The 22,005-nt window shown below is 37.7% G+C and overlaps 1 protein-coding gene across 1 annotated transcript in view; it reads right to left on the reverse strand.

Annotated features, from left to right (window-relative positions):
* Positions 1-1,736: 1,736 nt before the first annotated feature.
* The window catches only part of LOC144256678 (uncharacterized), a 76,369-nt gene continuing 56,100 nt past the window's right edge, over positions 1,737-22,005 (reverse strand). Inside the window, exons 2-3 of the mRNA XM_077802080.1 lie at positions 2,014-2,805; positions 1,737-1,863 (exon numbers count right to left, since the gene is read on the reverse strand). Coding sequence (XP_077658206.1) covers positions 1,737-1,863; positions 2,014-2,805 — 919 coding nt within the window. The remainder of the gene's footprint in view (positions 1,864-2,013; positions 2,806-22,005) is intronic.

A 22,005-nucleotide genomic window follows, 5' to 3' on the forward strand; every position in this document is an offset into this window, starting at 1 on the left:
GGAATACAAATGATCTCCAAAAAATGATTGTTTATTTATTTATTTGCAGGGCTGGGGATTGAACCCAGGGCCTTGCACATGGTAGGCAAGTGCTCTACTGCTGAGCTATGTCCCTAGCCCTGCAAAGAGGAATTTATAGCTAACAAATTCTTTGGTCCTCCAAGTCACACTTGTTTTTACTTTAAAATACCAAACATGAGTTGGAATTCTACCTAGAAATGTCTAAATATTAAGCAGGTTAATGATTATTCCAAATTAGGTTTAACATGGAACTCAAAAAATCAACCACCATTGGACTTTAGAAACTCCAAATACAGGGGAAAGTAGTAGAGATTTTTTTTAAAAAGGAGAGAAACCTCGACCATCTTGCTCCATTGTAAGCTAAATGGCAAGTAAGTGGCAGAGATAGAATGACCACAGTTTAAGCAAGCAACGTAATTCCTTTTTTAAAAAAAGAATGAATAAATGTGAAGAGCACTATGCTGATGGAATAAACACTTCTTTGTTGAATTAACTGTGTCTGTTTTTGTGGGAGAGTTGTGTTTTTGTTTTAATTTGGCCCACACTGCCCCAGTGGAACAAAATTTAAGATAAATGGTAATAAGGCAACAGCTTCTGGACTGAAAGGCCTACACCACATGAACAGAGTCACACTGAGGACAAGACCCAAGACCCACACTGACCACAAGGAAAACAAGACCAGAGTTCTCAGTGCATTTTCACAAACACGACAGCACAGCTCTGTGAGGACAGGGGCACAGCTCCCAAGGCAGGCCACAGTCAGTTCATCTGCACTCTTTTGGGCTCTTGGAAGCTAGAGTTCTTCAGACCTGACAATGATGAGCACTCCCAAAAGTTTCTAGAAATCCTTAGAAAAATATTTCATAAGATCAAAATAAAAATGTCCAAGAAACTTCTAAAGAGACAGCTGTGGGACTAGTTATCTGCCGTGTGAATACTGACTTATAAAATAATGGCTTTAAAAAAAAAAAGGCAAAAGTATCTACAGGCTAACTGGTGTGATATTCTCATCAAGGCACAGAGAGTTAAATATCTAAATCCCTGTATGTTGACGTGAGAATAACTCCTAAACAACTCCAGGAACTAATTCCCTGTACTTGAATTAAGAAAGAAGGTAGAAATGTGCCTTTTTAACTCACAGTAAAAATTGAAAAAAATAGATATTCCACCACCTTCCCTTGGTGACTAATGTTAAAAATGGATAGCTGATAAATAAATAAAAACGAAATGTCATTTGTGAATTCATAAACATGATCGAAGCAGAGCTGCTGGACTTCGAATTCACAGAGCAAGGCTGCACACTGTTCGTGAATTATTAGAGCACTTTCAGCATTATACCATTTCTGTGGCAGAGGAAAAGGAACTGCTTTTCCCATGCCCGATTCTCCTATGCTGATAAGACAGATCACTGTCGGATTTCATTCACATACACAGATTCTTGTCCTCCCCAGCACCCTTGGGTTATCTGAATGGCAGTGGTTTGTGCATGTAACTTAGGGTGCTGGCAGTTCACCTTAGACACTGCCCCTACAAGGTGGCAAGAAGAAAGCGCAGGGCTTACCCCTATGTGAATCATTTTTAATTTGACTTTATAAATAATTTTAAATACAATTATTGACAAGGCATAAAGTTAACATCTGTAACAAATGAAAAGGGGAGGCATGATGAAAGACAACACCATTAGCAGTCGGACCTGCGCAACGCCATGCTCCAGTTCAGCTCCGAATGAGAGTGAGAAACTCCTCCTGCATCTTGGGCTCTTCCTGGAACACACCCAGCATTGTACTGGTCACAGTTTTGCTGTTCATTTTCTGCACCCCTCGCATTACCATACACATGTGTAGAAGTTGGGCGTAGAATGGCAGGTACTCCAGGCTGGGGAGGAAAGCAGGAGGGAGGGTGGAGAGGGGTTCCTCAGTGGACATGAAGCTACAGTTAAACAGTAGCAAGAAGTCCACAGTCCTGTCTGGGCACCACGGTATGGTAGGGTGAGTTGCTTCAACCACTACCCCAACTCGCAAGGCTTCCGTGATTGCCACTGCAATTTGTTTTGTAAGACGTTCTTGGACTTGCAGTCTTCTACTATAGATTTCTACAATCCTGTCAAGTTTGCTGAGGCCAAGGACTTTCTTGTTAGGAAGATAACCGATATGGACCTTTCCCACAAATGGAACTAGATGATGTTCACACATGGAAAACATATCTATGTCCTTCACAATCACCATCTCATCATGATCTTCATCAAATATAGCATCGTTCAGGACATCTGAGATGGTCTCTTGGTAGCCCTTGGTGAAGAACTGCATGGCCCTGGCCGCCCTCAAGGGCGTCTTGAGCAACCCCTGCCGCTGGGGGTCCTCGCCCAGAGAGCGCAGGATGGACGAATAGGCGGCCGCCAGGTTGGGGAGGTTCAGCTCCTTATCCTCCACACCGCGGGGTCCTTCGCCCTTCCAGCCGTCCGCAGGCTGGGGGCTTTTGGCCTCGGGCAGCGGGGACTTCTCCGCCAGCAAGCTTGGCCCGGGCCGCGACGGCTCCCGCTCGGGAAATCCATTGGTGCACCTGGCTCCCCGCGGCTTCTCCCCCGGAGCCAGAACCGGGCCCTTCTCCTTGGTCCCGCTGCTACCGCTCGGGGAGAACCCGGGGCGCCTCAGGAGGCTGCAGCTAAACTTCGCAGGCGGCGGCCCGCAATGACCTGTGGCCAGAATCACCTGAGGACGGTCAGCGATCTGGCAGAGACACGCTCCAGTCAAGGCCGCCGCCGGCTGGACAGACCGGCAGCGCCTCCTTTTTATGGCCCGGCCGAAATATTATTATGTGCATAAATTCAGTCTAATGTTCCAAAAAGAGGACATATCATGAAATATGAATTCCAATTTCAGTATCTGCACATCATATTTCAAACTAGCCATGTGAATTTTAACTGAATAAAACATTTGTGTGTACATATCTAAATCTGTATGAGAGTTGTTTCAGGAATACTAAGCAGCTTATACTTTAGTGCTTTACTTAATACCTAGGTTAAATCTGATATTAAAATAATCAATGTTAAAAAATATTTTCACCTTTAAATTAATCTTTTTGAAAATCATTTCTCTCTCATATACATGGTATTTGAATCAAAAACAAAAACATAGCATTTCTCAGTGCACCTCCTTTAAAATTCTTTTAGTTCACTGCCAATAGCCTTGCATCACTATGCATTAAATAAAGATGGGTGCTTACTGATTCATTATCAATTTACTACTTCTCTTTTTTTTAAGAGAGAGAGAGAGAGAGAGAGAGAGAATTTTTTAATATTTATTTTTTCCTTTTCAGTGGCCACAACATCTTTATTTTATTTTTATGTGGTGCTGAGGATAGAACCCAGCTCCCCGGCATGCCACATGTGGTTTGAGCCACATCCCCAGTCCAATTTACTACTTCTTAGCACACATGCTGTCCTACTTCACAAGTCAGCAAGTACTCACATGTGATCATGTTATTTATTAAATTATCTGCATCAAGAGACAATATCACCTTTACAGACATGGATATGAAAGAAGTTACTAAGCATGTGATTTAGTGGAATCTAGGTTAAATGATTTAAAATAGAATGATTAGTAATGTCATTGTGACTTGGTGAAATTGGCCATGTGAAGGCTCAGACTGGGGATGACAGAGGCACAGGTACTGAGTTTGGACTCTTGGGTGTAAGGGGCAAGTCTCAACAGCATGGCTTGATGAGCCAGTTCCTAGGAGCAGACTGACAGCTGATGAGCTCACAATGGGTCTCGACTTATTTGATCTAATGAGTTTCCTGAGCAAATACTTAAGTTACTCTGGTTTTTCGATTCTGCTTTCTTTCTCTCTTTAATATTTATTTATTTATTTATTTTAGTTATGGTTGCACACAATACCTTTATTTATATGTGGCACTGAGGATTGAACCCAGGGCCTTGCTCATGCTAAGTGAGCACTCTACCACTGAGCTTGAGCCCCAGTCCCTTGATTCTGCTTTCTCAGTAAGAACTTACAGGGCCCCACAGTTTGTTAGTGTGTCTGGTGATGCAAAGCTGGAGTGTAGAATATACTCTGGGATGGAAGTAACCAATTCAGATGTGCACTGGTGTTCCTGAATCATCTGTGCAGATGATATTTACGTCAAGATCAATTCAAAGTTTTAGATGTTCTTCTAATTTTTGTAATTTTATGGATGCAAACATCCAACTATGCAAACATCGTTGTTCAATATTTAAAAAATCAGAAAAACAGCAGAGAAGTAGAATCATCTCCACTTGGTCCTGCTGGAGTCAAAGACAGAAATGTTTCTTATGTACCAACAAAAATGGATTTTCTATGAGGAAAATTGCTCCTACTTTGATTTCAAGATACTGGTTCCAATGCAATGGCATGAAAGGCCACAGACTTCTGTAGGATATAACTCGAAAATTTCCAGTAAGACAGGATGTTCTTCCATCTTAGGAATCCTGTGTCATGACCAGATTTGCTCTGTCAAACTAACATGTCTACTCATCAGGGTGAACATTTTATGGTGTTTGGGGCATCAGTAGCACTTTTCCCCAATTTAGCAAACTTTATTTAAACTTGGAATTGTATAGGATCTAGGATAAAAAATGGGGTGCAGAACTTCATTTTAGAAGTCAAACTGTTGATTTTTAAACTGGAAGTGAGATTTTGTCCTACCTTAATCACATCTCTTATGATGAAAGTGGAAAATTCAGACAGTATCAGTCCTGGATGTTTTAAGGGTTGATGTGAATCTAAGAAGCAATCCCTGGGAACTACACCTGCCTGGACTAGGAGCAGGAAGCAACATTTGCTCAGTGGCTGGGACCACATACCAGTCCCTGTGGAAATGCAAGTAATTTATTTTTGGTAAAATACTTCTTTAGAATTGTCTCATAGCACAGTGTGGGCCTCACTTTTCAAAGCTGGTATTTAGGTTGAGAGATTCAAGAAGAAAGATCAGCAAACTGAACTAAAGATAAGCAGAAAACCCCAAATAATGAGTTTACTGTGAGGTTCCCAGATGGAAGATTTGAATTTTGTACACTGACATCCAGAGTCCATCCCTAAGCTCTATTTTGGGGAAAATCTGGAGAAGTGCTTCTAGCCCATGACCCATGGTGGCTTCTTGAAAGAAGGTTCAAATTGTGAGAAAATGCTAGGGAGTTTTAAATTAAAGAGACAGACTATAATTACCTTTAAAACTAGCTCCAAGATGGCACCTCCCAGCTCCAGCCTCAAGCCACCAAATTTGGTACTGAGGTTTACTGAAGAGGCTAGTGACAGAGAGAACACTTCAGGTAGTGGACTTTTATTGGGGAACAAAAAATACTCTGGAAAATCCCATCCAATGAATATTAAGGGGGGCAGTATCCCAAGATCAGGGGTGATGATTAGGTCTTTGGGGCAGTGGCCAGACATGCTTCTGCATGGACAAGTTCTTGGACCTGGAGAAGGGTGAGGAAAGCTCTGACATATCTGTTTCAGAGTGCCTCTCACCCAGACAAGGAGCTAACTCAAATCATGTGCGAGGATGGCCTCCCACAGTGGCTAAAGTCTACAAAAGGCCCACATGTTATTTCAGCAGCCACACTCCATTCTGGCTTTTACTTACTGGGCTTTACAGAATTGTGGTTACTTCCACCTGGGGTATTTTCATCTAAAATACTGTTTCAGGTTTGAATGGAGTTAGTTAGGAAAATAAATAAATCACCACCAAATCTTAGTAACAAGGTATCTTGGTGGCACTCAAAGAGAAATATGGACAAGCACAACATTGGCTTGACAGTTTTAGGCAGATCCTGAGTCAAATCAAACCACATGTGTCTTTTTTTTTTTAAGAAAGTAGGAATATTAAGAACAAGATGAAAAGAGTCACAGGAAAGAAGAGCTCCAATTGGTAAACATACCATAATGCATCCAAAGTCTTAAACAGGAGGACAGCAAATCAAAGAGCTCAGACATGAGAAGGAGCACTCAGCCAAGGAACCGTGATTGATAACTTCATCTGGACATGGGCCTGCCTAGTGTCCTAGGAACCTGGGAATGCTTCCCTCTGTATGGCAGTGAACACTGGCTCTGCAATGCCCTTTACAGAGTCCAGATAAAGTTCTCCTGCTTTGGCAGCCTGTAATTGTTTCCAGGATGACTGCTTAGGTTTAAGTCTGAAGGAAGAGTCCACAGGGCACACTGTCAGGATCTCACTGAAATGCTAGCTAACCACAATTGTTGAAGGCCATTTTCAAAGGGAACAAAAGTCCACATTTCTCTGCAGCCTCTTCTAAAACTGTAGTCTCTTACCTGTGTGGAGCATTTGTCATTGTTAACAGGTTTAAAACCATCATATCTGAGCTCCTTACTGTCCATCAGCCATTCACTTGGTTTGATTCTCTTCTTTTGGTGTTAACTATGAGCAAACAAAAAAATAACGAGTGCCATCTTGAAGAGTGATGTGGGAGTCTCCCTGGGAGAATCCCCTGTTCCATTTTCCATGTCACTTCAGGAAACCTATGGCTAAGCTCACGGCCGCAGAAGAAGTACCATCCACCTTGTGTCTCCATGCACCTGAGTGGCAGCCTCATGGGGAAGGAGGAGGCCATGTCAATGAACCTACCTTCACTCACATGCTGCACCCAACACACACAGACCTCAGAAACACTGCCCTGTCTTGCGTTGGCTCCTGCTGTCCTTGTGTCAGTATCCACCCATCAGTACCAACTCACAATCATGAGCCCTGACTGAGGGAACAAGTCTCCATGGAACCATGAAACTCCAGAGTCCCAGCTTTCCAGCACATTCCTCACCTACCTGAGCCAGGATACAAACCTTAACCCCCAGCAAACCTTAGATGAGTTCTGTTAGAAAAAGCCATTGAAGTCCTGCCAAAGCTGCACAGAAACTATTAAGTGTTGCCCGCCATCTGGGAAAGATCCACAGTCTTCTACCAGGATGACTGTACACCAAGGAAAATAAAACAATGTGATATTTTTGGGCTCTCTGACACTGGCAGTTTTTTTTTCTTTTTTTCCCAGTATAATTTAGTACAGGCTAATGGAAGCAAACTTCTTTAACCTGATAAGACCAAAATCACACCCTTAGTGTCCTAATCACGTACGTATCGGCATTTCAGCCTTACATCATGATTTTTAGCAGAGACTTTGACAACCTGCACCATCTCCAGGACTACCCATGAGTCAATTGTGCAATACTGATTGGACAAACCAAACAAGAAGCAGGAACTGATCTTGGCTGGCTGGCTATAATTTGTGTGTCAGAAACTGAATAAAAACAATAAAAGCTCAGGATCTCACATATCAGGAAAACAGCTGGGATATCATGGTCTGGGTCATGAGATTTACCCTCTTATGTGAAGAATAAGTCATTGTACCTGGTGTCTTCTACAATGGAAAAGAGTCACACTGGGTAGGGAACTGCTCTCAGTTTGTGAAAGCAACCTACTAGTAGCATGGATGTGCTACTTCAGCCCATTGACCAGGTGGCCATGAAGCCTCTGACTCTCAGTGGGAAAGAGAAGAAGAGAGGGCTCTGTGGCAAGTCCAAGCTGGCATGCAAACTTCCCAGTCACTTGAGCCCTAGGTTCCAACAGAACCAGACATGACTAAAGTGACAGTGGCTTCCAGTGACACTGCTTAGAGCATTTGCTAGGTCCTTATAAGGGAAGCACAATTCAGACACTTCAGATTTTGTAGTAGATTCTTGCCATATTCTGTGAATACATTTCTTCACTTTAATTGGTCTATATTAATTAATTTAAAATGGAGCTTTGTAGAGACACAAAGCACTACAGGGGACCAGCATGAAGAAATGCATGCTGACCAGTAGAGGAGGAGTCCTGGAGTGAGGAAAGGAATCTTAAGTTCATGCACCTGCCACAGGACAGGGGAGAAGAACTACAACCTCTGTTTAGACCAGTAATGTGTAAAGCAAAAGTATCTATGGGAAGTTATGAAACAGACATGAAAGCATCTTCCTGAAACTTCTACTCAGCAAGGAAGACTTCAGGACAAGCAGGTGAGATAAAGCAAGAGCATGCATACAATATGATAGGGAGAAGAAAAATTGTCATTGTGATTGTCTGATACATAGAATTCACACACGCATGTGCAAACACACACAAAAACAATAATTGAAAAATTGATAGCACATTTAAAATAAAATTTTATTTTATTTACTCTGGCTTGAGGTGGTGTGATATATTTTAACCACTATTATCAGTCACATGTATCCCTGGTGCAGAAAGAAAGTTAAATATAGATGGAGAACTTCATTGTCTTTAGATCTGTATCATAAGTAAACATATTGTTTGAATTGCTTAAGTCTAGGAAGATAAATTTAATATATAGCATCTGCTTTTTATCTCCAATATTTTACAAGGAGAAATTTTTCTTACAAGAAGAAATTTTTCAAAATTATAGTTGTATACAAGAGTAATTTTATTGATCAATGTAGACTTTAGATATTTTAAAGAATATGAAGAAAAAACTAAAGTTGAGGAAAATATGCTTCCTCCCTAGTAATCATTTCCTCTGTAGTGTCAGCTGCTGGTGGGTACTCATTCAACAAATGGTGCTTGGAGAACTGAAAATCCATATGCAACAAAATGAAATTGAATCCCTTTCTCTCACCTTGCACAAAAATTAACTCAAAATGGATCAAGGGGCTAGGAATCAAACCAGAGAGAAACGTGTCACAGTAGATTGGGTAGAAAGAGGTGATGGGAGGGGAGGAGGGGGGATAAGAAGGGCAGCTCAATACAATAGACACTAGTATGGCCCTATTTATAAATGTGACTGTATAACCAATGTGATCTTGCAATCTGTACACATGGAAAAATAAGGTTATGTACCCCATTTGAATCAAATGTATGATATGTCTAGATCATTGTAATGTTTTGAGCAACTAATAAAAAATTTTAAAAGTACTATTCTTTTTTTATTTATTTTTGTTTGTTTTTAGTTTTATTGATTTTATTTTTTTAAATATATGACAGCAGAATACATTACAATTCTTATTGCACTTATAGAGTACAATTTTTCATATCTTTGTATAGAGTATGTTCACACCAGTTCATGCCTTTATACATATACTTTGTTTTTGGGGGTTTTTGTGTTACAATTCTTAATACACATATATACTGCAATTTTTCATTTCTCTGCTTATGTATAAAGTATGTTGCCCCCCAATTTGTGTCTTCATACATGTACTTTGGATAATGATGTCCATCACATTCCACCACCTTTGCTAATCCCCTGCACCCTCCTTTTCTCTTCCACCCCTCTTCCCTATCTAGAGTTCAGCTCTCCCTCCCTACTCCACTAAGAGTCAGCCTCCTTATATCAGAGAAAATATTCGGCATTTTTTGGAGCAGGGCTAATTTCACTTAGAATTATCTTCTCCAACGCCATCTATGTACCTGCAAATGCCATGATTTTATTCTCTTTTAATGGTGAGTGAAATTCCACTATGTATATATGCCACATTTTTTAATCCATTCATCCACTGCAGGGCATCTAGGTTGGCTGCACAGTTTAGCTATTGTGAATTCTGCTGCTATAAAAGTGGATGTGGATCCACCAGAAAACATCTGGAACTAGTAAATAAATTCAGAAAAGTAAGAGGATATAAAATCAACACCCCAAAATTAAAGGCATTTATGTATATCAGTGACAAATCCTCTGAGAAGGAGGATTCACAATAACTTCAAAAAAAGTAAGATACTTGGGAATCAACTTAACAAAAGAGGTGAAAGATCTATCTATTCAATGAAAACTACAGAACCCTAAGGAGAGAAATCAAAGAAGACCTAAGAATATGGAAATATCTACCTTGCTCTTGGATAGGCAGAATTAATATTATCAAAATGACCGTACTACCAAAAGCACTATACAGATTTAATTCAATTCTGATCACAATCATAATGGAATTTCTCATAGAAATAGAAAAAAGCAATCATGAAATTCATCTTGAAAAATAAGAGACCCAGAAGAGCTAAAGCAATCCTTAGCAGGAAGAGTAAAACAGATGGCATCACTATACCAGACCTTAAACTATACTACAGAGCAATTGTAACAAAAAACAGCATGCTATTGGCACCAAAACAGACTGGTAGATGAATGGTACAGAATACAGGATACAGAGACTAACCCACAAAATTACAATTATCTTATATTAGACAAATGTGCCAAAAACATTCACTGGAGAATAACTAACAAATTAAACAAATGGTGCTGAGAAAACTGGAAATCCATATGCAACAAAATGAAATTAAACCTCTCTCACAATGCACAAAACTTCACTAAAAAATGGATCAAGGACCTAGAAATTAATATAAGAAAAAGTAGACCCTAATCTCCATCATGTGAGATTAGGCCCTAACTTCCTTAATAAGAGTCCTATAGCACAAGAATTCAAACCAAGAATCAATAAATGGGATGGAATCAAACTAAAAAGTTTCTTCTCAGAAAAAGAAACAATCTGTGAAGTGAACAGAGACCTACATCCTGGGAGCAAATTTTTACCCCTCACGCATCAGATAGAGCACTAATCTCTAGGGTTTATAAGGAACTCAAAAAGCTAAGCACCAAAAAAACAAAAAAACCCAATCAATAAATGGGACAAGGACCTGAACATACACTTCTCAGAAGATGATATACAACCAACCAACAAATATATGAAAAAAATGACCTAGCCTTTCTTGACTATCCAAATCTCCACTAAGCAAGTTTCTAAGCAGTGACTTGAGACTGTGCAGGTTACTTGATTTTATAGGTGTCACCACTTACTTTTGGCCTCTCATTTAATCCAGAGGATCAAGTGACAAGCTCATTTCCCAGTGTTTAGAAACAAGCAAGCACAGTGTCTCTAAAAATCTTACATCAATAATTCAAGTGCCGGGAAGGGGCCCTCAGCAAATGCTGTTTGTCACCCCTCAGTGGTCACTGATGGAGGACCTACAGCTGTGAAAACACTGTGGCTGAAGCCACAATCACACTGAATAGAAATATACAGATTCTTCTCTGGGTGCTCTGTGTGACTTTAACTAATGTCTTCCCACATAATCTCCCTCAGCAGAAAATAAAAACTAAAGAAAAATAGGAGGCCCTGGAGCACTCCTGAGAGAAATCATGGTCCCAGCAAGGAGGGGATTGTCAGTCCCTGTGCTGGGTACCCAAAACCCTACAGGGAGTGACGCCCTCTATAGGACTGGTTTTCAGCAGGCTGGCTTCCTGTGCGCAAGTGATCAGGGCTCTATTTTCACATATGGCCCAGTCATTAACTATATATTCCACTTGACACTTATGTTTATATTTTCAAACAGTGAAATAAATATGGAAAAATCAAATATTTCAAATGACAGCATTTTATACATTTAAAGAATATGCAATTAAATATTACCTTTGCAAAAATACATGAAAATTAAAGGATTAATGGAAATTAAATGGAAAAAAATCTTGTGTAACCAAAAGAGTAGAGATAAAAATTAATAAAACAAAACTACAAAATTGTTCAGGTAAAGATTTTTAAAAAATAAACTATATTTTTTCTGGAAAAAAATAATCTGGTGCAACAACAAAAGAAAATAGGAGAAAACAGCAACTGAAGATAATGACTGATAGTGGGAAGTATCCCATGTCCTAAGTCCATGGCTCCAGTCCAGAGGTGATAGAGCTTCTTCAAATGGTTTATCTTCAAAATTCAGGCACTAGATGTGTTTCACATGACAGTAAATTGGAAATATTTCTTTAAACATTAAATGTGACTATAGGACCTTTATATCCCAATGAAACCAGATGTCACTTAATATATAAAATATACAGGGAAGAAACTCACTTACCAACATTAGTACAAATTCTACCAAACTTCTAAATAAAGTGAGGGATCCACAATGACTCATATACAGACAAATGACTACACACTCATACACACACACACACACACACACACACACACACACTGCAGCAAGTTGGAGATTAATTGACAAAATTAAGAGGTGACTGCATCATACAGCATGATACAATGTATACCTGGGCTTCTAAGACAGTACCTGTCCTCCACATGCCCAGTGTCCCTGGACTGGAACAACAATCTCTCTTCACCCTGAGGATGACACCACCAGGAATTACTGAGGGCAAAGATTGAGAAAAGTGGAATCTCAAATCAATTCCCAGTCCCTGTGAACATATATGTTAATTACATCAAATATAATTATTTTGGTATTGCATCCAAGTAGATGTGGTGTAGGAAGCTACGGGAACAACCAGCAAGCAGAATCAAACCTCAGACTAAAATCTTCATGTGGGTTTATCTCAGATTAACTTTTTTATATTCTCTTGCTTTACCTGCTACACACCACAATGACCATTCTTTCATATTTCACAATGAACAAGTAAAACTCTTGTATGGAATTTGAGTTATTTTTTAAATATTAAAAGAGGATTGGCATATATATGAAATATAATATATATTGCTGCTGTTTTCATTCATTTTCATATTATAATTAAAAACATCTAATGCTCTGTTTTGAATGTGTTTTGAGTATTTCCTTTAAAGATTTATGTGCTAGAAGAATGGTCCTCATTTAAACTATACAGGTGGTATTTATCCTAAAGAATTAAAGTCAGCATACTGTACTGATACATGCATACCCATGTTCATAGCAGCACAATTCACAATAGCCAAACTATGAAAACAGCCCAGGTGTCTCTCCTTGGACAAATGGATAAAAAGTTTTGTGGCAATATACACAAAAAATTATTCATCCATAAAGAAGCATAAAATTATGTTATTAGGAAAATGAATGGAGCTTGAGAAAATTAGATTAAGTAAAATAAGCCAAACTCAGAAAATCAAGGGCCATATATTTTCTCTCAGATATGAAAGCTAGAAAGGACAAAAAGGTGTGTGAGTTGGATCTCATGAAAATCAAAGGGAGATCAGTAGAGTAGAGGAAATGGTGCAGTGGAGGAAGGAGGAGAGGGAAAGGGGAAAATTGGAGTATGATATTGACCCAATTATATTGTTGTAGATACATATGAATTTGTGACCATTTATCCCATCATGAACCACTATAATGCAAAAATGAAAAATAGGAAACAAAACAGTCCTGAGGTGGTGAGGTCTTGGGTGATTCCATCATCTGAGCAGCACTGACTGACAAGATTGACGCAGTCCTATAGGACAAGATTCCTTCCTGTGTAACCAGGTTTTTATAAAAGAGCGAGCTCTGTCCCTTCCTGCCTTCATGCTTCCTGGCTCACACAATGTCCCTTCCTCACCTGACCAGTTCTCTTTGTGGTTCTTCATTGTTTTGGCATATCCAGTGTGGTACCATGATGTTTGGACCATGCTATCTGGACTTCCCAGCCACCAAAATGGTAAGCCAGTTAATCTTGTTTCCTTTAGATATTACCCGAAGCTGTATACTCTTACAACAACACAAGCACCAAGAAAAATCTTCTTTAAACAAAATTATGAGAAGTCAGCAAAATCATGGGCTATGAAGTCAGAAACAATCAATCCACATGGAAATATTGAATATCTATAGATTGACCAAAATAGACTTTGACAATTATGGACATTCTTCAATGACCCATATTAAACCAGTGGATGTCCAATCACCAAAAACACACATCAAGTAAGTTGGGAATTTTGTAGAGTCTTTTATTCTTTCCTTCTTTTTATTTTTTAATCTTTATCACATCATGACCTAGACAAGAAGAGGTAGTCCAATTCCCAGTTTCCTCCCTTGGAAGGAAAGGGACAGAATTTGATTCATCCTGTCATGTTTGTGGAATATCACAGGAGTTACTTCTGTATCACTTGGCTCACAGGTCAAATAGTAATAGTGGCAAAGGTGGCTGCCAAAGTGGGAAACCTCCAATTGCTGTGACAGGTACCACAGGAATGAAAGATAAAGGACCTGCAGATATGTGAGGGCAAGAGATCTTAGGCCAAAGAACATAAAAGAAGAATCAGTTACTGAGAAGAAAAATAGATAAGAATCTCAGAAAAAATGAAGACATTTAAAGCATCCATGAACTTGGAAGGATTGTGGGGAGACACTTGCACAGGGAAGGGAAGGCACATGCTGAGAAAAGATGCCCTCAGTGAGCCTTCAATCAAGCATGTTTCTAGCACACACAGATCCAGGCTTCAATGACAGGTGATGTCTTATAGTTGATGTTTTGTATAAAGCTATTTGTCAACAAAAGACCACAAGAAACACAAAGAAACAGGGAAATGTGTTCTATTAAAAGAACAAAATAAATGTACAAATACTAATATAAAGACACTAACTTCAGATTTACTAGACAAAGACTAAATATCTATTACTTTAAATATATTCAAAAAGCTAAAGGAAAATACTAAGAGAGTAAGAAAGAAAAAGAGAAAAGTATACATAAAAAATGAGAGTTCCAAGAAAATTTTAGAAGTTATAAAGTAAAGGAAATGGAAAAAATTCTGAAAACAAAACTAAGACATTAATTGAAAATGAAGTAGAAGTTTCAATGTCAAGTTCAAACACACAGGAAGAAGAATCAAGAATCGGAAGACAGCTGAATTGAAATTATCATGTCTAACAAATAAAAAGAAAAGAAAATGAAAACATTAAAAATTCTTAGAAACTGACAGGATAATATCAAATTATAGAGAAAGAAGTTAAGACCTTCTTTAAAAAATACAAAATTTACATATTTAAAGATATGATATGCACATCCAAGAAATTCATGTACTCCAGTATATCCAGAGATGAAGACCAAGAGTCATAACTATCAAAGTGTCTAAATCCAAAGGCAAAGAGAATATTGAAAGGCATAAGAGAAAAGCAGGTCATCACACAAAACTAATCCTCTGTAATATTACTGATCAGTCTGTCAGTAGAAACTTTGCACACTAAAGAATGGTGGTTTGATGTATTTAGCATAGGAAAATAAAACCCACCAGGTGAGAATTTGCTATATGACAAAACTGTTGTCTATCTCCTTAAAATAAGAGAGAAATAAAGATACTCTAGGAAAAAAGAAAAGGAATCAACTTAATTAGTACTATACACATCCCACAAGATATGGTTAAAATAAAAATAAAATGACACTAGATAGTGACCTGTAGCCATATAAAAATAAAATTCACTGATAAAGGAAAATATAAAAACTATTAATATTGTTATTTCAGTTTATTATTCCACATTTAATTTTTCTTAGGGATTAGAACAAAATGACTTTAGGTATGTTAATTGGTGGAAAAATTTGTGACATCAACATTGTAGTGTGTAAGGTCAAAACTAAGAGAGTAGAACTTTTGTACATGTCTGTTTAAAACAGATAGTTATAAACCAAGATAAACTAAGATTGACAGATGTAATTCCCAAAATAACCACACACAAACACACACACACACACACACACACACACACACACACTATCTATGTACATTGCCTGAATACAAATGAGAAGTGAATCAAAACATCACTACAAAAAATAATCAAACACAATGACATAAATAAAAGAATGAATAAGAATGAAAAGAGCTACAAGACATACAGAAAACAATAAATGTCAAAAAGAAGTCCTCCCCATCATTTATATCATTAAACTTACTGGAGTTGATTCCTAAACAAATCACACACATCAGAAAATAGGATTTTAAATATCATATAACTTTGTTCTGTCTCCTAGAGTATTGACTCAGATCTCAGTACACACATATACTAAGAACAAAAGGACGAAGAAGGCATAAACAGCAACCCAAAGAGTCCAGGATGGTAAAACAATATAAGAATTAAATTAATTCAAAGTCAAAAACTTTTAAAATATAGTGACCATTACATAATGATAAAAGGGTTAATCTAAAAGTGGGATTAACAATCAAGAGAACATACATAACATGTATCAGAGCTTCACAATAGATTGAGAAACATTAGGCAGAAAGAAAAGAGAGAGAGAGAGAGCTCTGAAATAATATTCATATACTTCAATATCCAACTCTATTTAACTAGTAGCTACAACAGACAGAGAAGCAATAGAAACACAGCAGACTAGAACAGCACCACAGACCTACATACCCAACTCCACCCAGTGATGGGGAAGCCATGAATTTGGGTTCAAAATGGATTGCAACTACATGGAAAGATAGAATGGTAAAACATGGTAAACATACAAATATGTGTAAATTAACATTGTCTCCTAAGAAAACAAGAGGTCAGAGAAGAAATTGCCATCACTATCAGAAAATCTCCTTATAAAAATGAAATAAAAGCACAACACACCGAAATTGAAAGGATGCAGAGAGACCAATGGGAAAGAGAGATTTGTATTTGAAAATACTCAGATTTAAAAAAGAAAAACTTCACATCAATCACTTATTTTACACATTGAAGACATAGCTCAAGAGAAACAAATTAGACATGAAGTTAGTAGTAAGTGGAACAATAGAGATAAAATAAAAGGAAAACAAAATACAAAATCCTCAAGAAAAATGAATAAAACTTAGATTGTTGATTCCTCAAAACAAAAATTTAAAGGAATGACACCAATTTTAGCAAATCAGCAAGACTCTCTAAAAAAATGATAAAAAATAAAAACATTGAAAAGACCTGGGGATGGAGCTCATTGTTAGGGTGTCTTGGGTTCAATTCCTTATACCACAAAAAAGAACTTTTATAAAACTCATACAAAAGCAAAAGGCAGAAAATATATCCTAACTCATTTTTTTTTCCTTTTTTTTTATTGGTTGTTCAAAACCTTACACGACTCTTGACATATCATATTTCAGACATTAGTTTCAAGTGAGTTATGAACTCCCATTTTTACCCCAAATACAGATTGCAGAATCACATCAGTTACACATTCACCTTTTTACATAATGCCCTATTAGTTGTATTCTGCTACCTTTCCTATCCTCTCCTATCCCCCCTCCCCTCCCCTCCCATCTTCTCTCTCTATCCCACCTACTGTAATTCATTTCTCTCCTAGTTTTTCTTCCAATTCCCCTCACAACCTCTTTTATGTAGTTTTTTATAACAATGAGGGTCTCTTTCCATTTCCATGCAATTCCCCTTTTCTCTCTCTTTCCCTCCCATCTCGTGTCTCTGTTTAATATCAATCTTTTCTTCCTGCTCTTTCTCCCTGCTCTATTCTTAGTTGCTCTCATTATATCAAAGAAGACATTTGGTATTTGTTTTTTAGGGATTGGCTGGCTTCACTAAGCATAATCTGCTCTAGTGCCATCCATTTCCCTGCAAATTCCATGAATTTGTCATTTTTTAGAGCTGCATAATACTCCATGGTGTATAACTGCCACATTTTTTAATCCATTCATCCATTGAAGGGCATCTGGGTTGGTTCCACAGTCTAGCTATTGTGAATTGTGCTGCTATGAACATCGATGTGGCAGTATCCCTGTAGTACGCTCTCTTAAGGTCTTCAGGGAATAGACCAAGAAGGGCAATAACTGGGTCAAATGGTGGTTCCATTCCCATCTTTCCCAGGAATCTCCATACTGCTTTCCAAATTGGCTGCACCAATTTGCAGTCCCACCAGCAATGTACAAGAGTACCCTTTTCCCCACATCCTCTCTAGCACTTGTTATTATTTGACTTCCTGATGGCTGCCAATCTTACTGGAGTGAGATGGTATCTTAGGGTAGTTTTGATTTGCATTTCTCTGACTGCTAGAGATGGTGAGCATTTTTTCATGTATTTGTTGATTGATTGTATGTCCTCCTCTGAGAAGTGTCCGTTCAGGTCCTTGGCCCATTTGTTGATTGGGGTATTTGTTGTCTTATTGTCTAATTTTTTGAGTTCTTTGTATACTCTGGATATTAAGGCTCTGTCTGAAGTGTGAGGAGTAAAAATTTGTTCCCATGATGTAGGCTCCCTATTTACTTCTCTTATTGTTTCTCTTGCTGTGAAAAAACTTTTTAGTTTAAGTAAGTCCCATTTGTTGATTCTTGCTGTTAACTCTTGTGCTATAGGCGTCCTGTTAAGGAATTTGGAGCCTGATCCCACAATATGTAGATCGTAGACAACTTTTTCTTCTATCATAAGCAGAGTCTCTGATTTGATATCCAGGTCCTTGATCCATTTTGAGCTCACTTTTGTGCATGGTGAGAGGAGGGGATTCAGTTTCATTTTGATGCAGATGGATTTCCAGTTTTCCCAACACCATTTGTTGAAGATGCTATCCTTCCTCCATTGCATGCTTTTAGCCCCTTTATCAAATATAAGATAGTTGTAACTTTGTGGATTAGTCTCTGTATCCTCTATTCTGTACCATTGGTCCACCCACCTGTTTTGGTACGAGTACCATGGTGTTTTTGCTACTATTGCTCTGTAGTATAGTTTGAAATCTGGTATTGCTATACCACCTGATTCACACTTCCTGCTCAGAATTGCTTTTGCTATTCTGGGTCTTTTATTTCTCCATATGAATTTCATGATTGCTTTATCTATTTCTACAAGCAATGCCATTGGGATTTGGATTGGCATTGCATTAAACCTATAGAGGACTTTTGGTAATATCGCCATTTTGATGATGTTAGTTCTGCCTATCCATGAACAGGGTATATCTTTCCATCTTCTAAGATCTTCTTCTACTTCTCTTTTTAGGGTTCTGTAGTTTTCATTGTATAAATCTTTCACCTCTTTTGTTAGGTTGATTCCCAAGTATTTTATTTTTTTTGAGGATATTGTGAATGGAGTGTTTTTCCTCACTTCCGTTTCAGAAGTTTTGTCACTGATATACAGAAATGCCTTTGATTTGTGCGTGTTGATTTTATATCCTGCCACTTTGCTGAATTCATTTATTAGTTCTAGTAGTTTTTTTGTAGACCCTTTTGGGTCTTCTATGTATAGAATCATGTCATCTGCAAATAGTGATAATTTAAGTTCATCTTTTCCAATTTTTATGCCTTTAATTTCTTTCGTTTGTCTAATTGCTCTGGCCAGTGTTTCGAGAACTATATTGAATAGAAGTGGTGATAAAGGGCATCCCTGTCTTGTTCCAGATTTTAGAGGGAATGCCTCCAATTTTTCTCCGTTCAGAATGATGTTAGCCTGGGGCTTAGCATAGATAGCTTTCACAATATCAAGGTAAGTTCCTGTTATCCCTAGTTTTTCTAATGTTTTGAACATAAAGGGATGCTGTACTTTGTTGAATGCTTTTTCTGCGTCTATCAAGATGATCATATGGTTCTTATCTTTAAGTCTATTGATATGGTGAATAACATTTATTGATTTCCGTATATTGAACCATCCCTGCATCCCAGGGATGAATCCTACTTGATCATTGTGCACAATTTTTTTGATGTGTCTTTGTATCCGATTCGCCAGAATTTTATTGAGGATTTTTGCATCTAGGTTCATCAGAGATATTGGTCTGTAGTTTTCTTTCTTTGAAGTGTCTTTGTCTGGTTTCGGAATCAATGTGATGTTGGCCTCATAGAATGAATTTGGAAGAACTCCCTCTTTTTCTATTTCCTGAAATAACTTGAAAAGTATTGGTATTAATTCTTCTTTAAAGGTTTTGTAAAACTCCACTGTATACCCATCCGGTCCTGGGCTTTTCTTGGTTGGTAGTCTTTTGATTACTTCTTCAATTTCATCCATTGATATTGGTCTGTTCAAATCGTGTGTGTCCTCCTGACTCAGTCTGGGCAAATCATATGTCTTAAGAAATTTATCGATGTCTTCACTATCTTCTATTTTATTGGAATATAGGTTTTCAAAATAATTTCTAATTATCTTCTGTATTTCTTGTGGCGTCTGTTGTGATATTGCCTTTTTCATCCCTTATGTTAGTAATTTGAGTTCTCTCTCTTCTTCTCTTCGTTAGCATGGCTAAGGGTCTGTCAATCTTGTTTATTTTTTCAAAGAACCAACTTTTAGTTTTGTTAATTTTTTCAATAGTTTCTTTTGTTTCAATTTCATTGATTTCCGCTCTGATTTTAATTATTTCTTGCTTTCTGCTGCATTTACTATTGTTTTGCTCTTCCTTTTCTAGGGCTTTGAGATGAAGTGTGAGCTCATTTATTTGTTGGTTTTTCCTTTTTTTGAGGAATGACCTCCAGGCAATGAATTTCCCTCTTAAAACTGCTTTCATTGTGTCCCATAGATTCCAATATGTTGTGTCTGAATTTTCATTTATCTCTAAGAATTTTTTTGATTTCCTCCTTTATGTCTTCTGTAACCCCTTGATCATTCAGTAACATATTGTTCATTTTCCATGTGATATTGGATTTTCCCTTCCTTCTTTTATCATTAATTTCCAGTTTCAATCCATTATGATCAGATAAAATGCATAGTATAATCTCCACCCCTTTATATTTATTGAGGGTTGCCCTATGGCATAATATATGGTCTATTTTTGAGAAGGATCCATGTGCTGCTGAGAAAAAAGTATATCCATTCGATGATGGTTGGTATATTCTATATATGTCAGTTAAGTCTAGGTTATTGATTGTGGTATTGAGTTCTATAGTTTCTTTATTCAACTTTTGCTTGGAGGTTCTGTCCAATGGTGAGAGAGGTGTGTTGAAGTCACCCATAATTATTGTGTTGTGATCTATTTGATTCTTGAACTTGAGGAGAATTTGTTTTATGTATTTCGCAGCACCGTTATTTGGTGCAAAAATATTGATAATTGTTATATTTTGTTGTTTAATGGTTCCTTTTAACAGTATAAAATGTCCTTCCTTATCCCTTTGGATTAACTTAGTCTTGAAGTGGATTTTATTCGATATGAGGATGGCCATACCTGCTTGCTTGGGCGGACCATGTGCGTGGTATATTTTTTCCCAACCTTTCACCTTCAGCCTGTGTATGTCTTTTCCAGTCAGGTGTGTCTCCTGGAGGCAGCATATTGTTGGATTTGTTTTTTTAATCCATGTTACCAGCCTATGTCGCTTTATTGGAGTGTTTAAACCATTAATGTTTAGAGTTACTATTGATATATGGTTTGTACTTCCAGCCATGTTTGATTATTTCTTTTTTTTTTAAATATTTCATTTGTTTCTCCATGCTTAGCTTTCCCCGCTCCTTCTGTCTTTACTGAGGTACTTCCCACTGTTGGCTTTGGTTATTGTTTTCCATTTCTTCCTCGTGAAGTGTTTTGCTCAAGATGCTTTGCAACGCTAGTTTTCTGGCTGCAAATTCTTTTAGTTTTTGTTTATCGTGAAAGATTTCGTTGTCGTATCTGAAGCTTAATTTTGCTGGGTACAGAATTCTTGGTTGGCATCCGTTGTCTTTCAGTGTTTGAAATACATTGTTCCAGGATCTTCTCACTTTCAGCGTCTGAGTTGAAAAGTCCGTTGTTAACCTTATTGGTTTACCCCTGAATGTAATCTTTCTCTTTTCTCTTGCAGCTTTTAATATTTTCTCTTTGTTCTGTATATTGGATATCTTCATAACAATGTGTCTTGGCATTGGTCTACTGTGATTTTGTATGCTCGGTGTCCTGTATGCATCTACAATTTGTATATCTGTTTCCTTTTTTATTTCTGGAAAGTTTTCTGCAATTATTTCATCTAGTAGATTACTCATTCCCCTGGTTTGAATCTCTATCCCTTCCTCTATCCCAATAACTCTTAAATTTGTTTTTTTTATATTATCACATATCTCTTGTAGGTTTCTCTCGTGATTTTTAACCAGCCTATCTGAGTTGGCTAGACTCTTTTCCAGATGATATATTTTGTCTTCGTTATCTGACGTTCTGGCTTCTACTTGCTCCACTCTATTAATGATACTCTCATTTGAGTTTTTAATTTGGTTTATAATTTCCCTCATTTCTAAGATCATTGTTTGATTCTTTTTTATAGTCTCTATCTCCTGATAAAGATGCTTAACTTCTTCTTTTATCTGTTTATGTAATTCCTTCTCAATGTGTTCTTTCGATGCTTGAATTTGCTGTCTCGTATCCTCTTTAAGGTTCCATTCCATCTGTCTCAGGTGATCCATGAGTTCTT

This window comes from Urocitellus parryii, chromosome 1 (assembly GCF_045843805.1).
Source record: "Urocitellus parryii isolate mUroPar1 chromosome 1, mUroPar1.hap1, whole genome shotgun sequence".
Classification (NCBI taxonomy): Eukaryota; Metazoa; Chordata; class Mammalia; order Rodentia; family Sciuridae; genus Urocitellus; species Urocitellus parryii.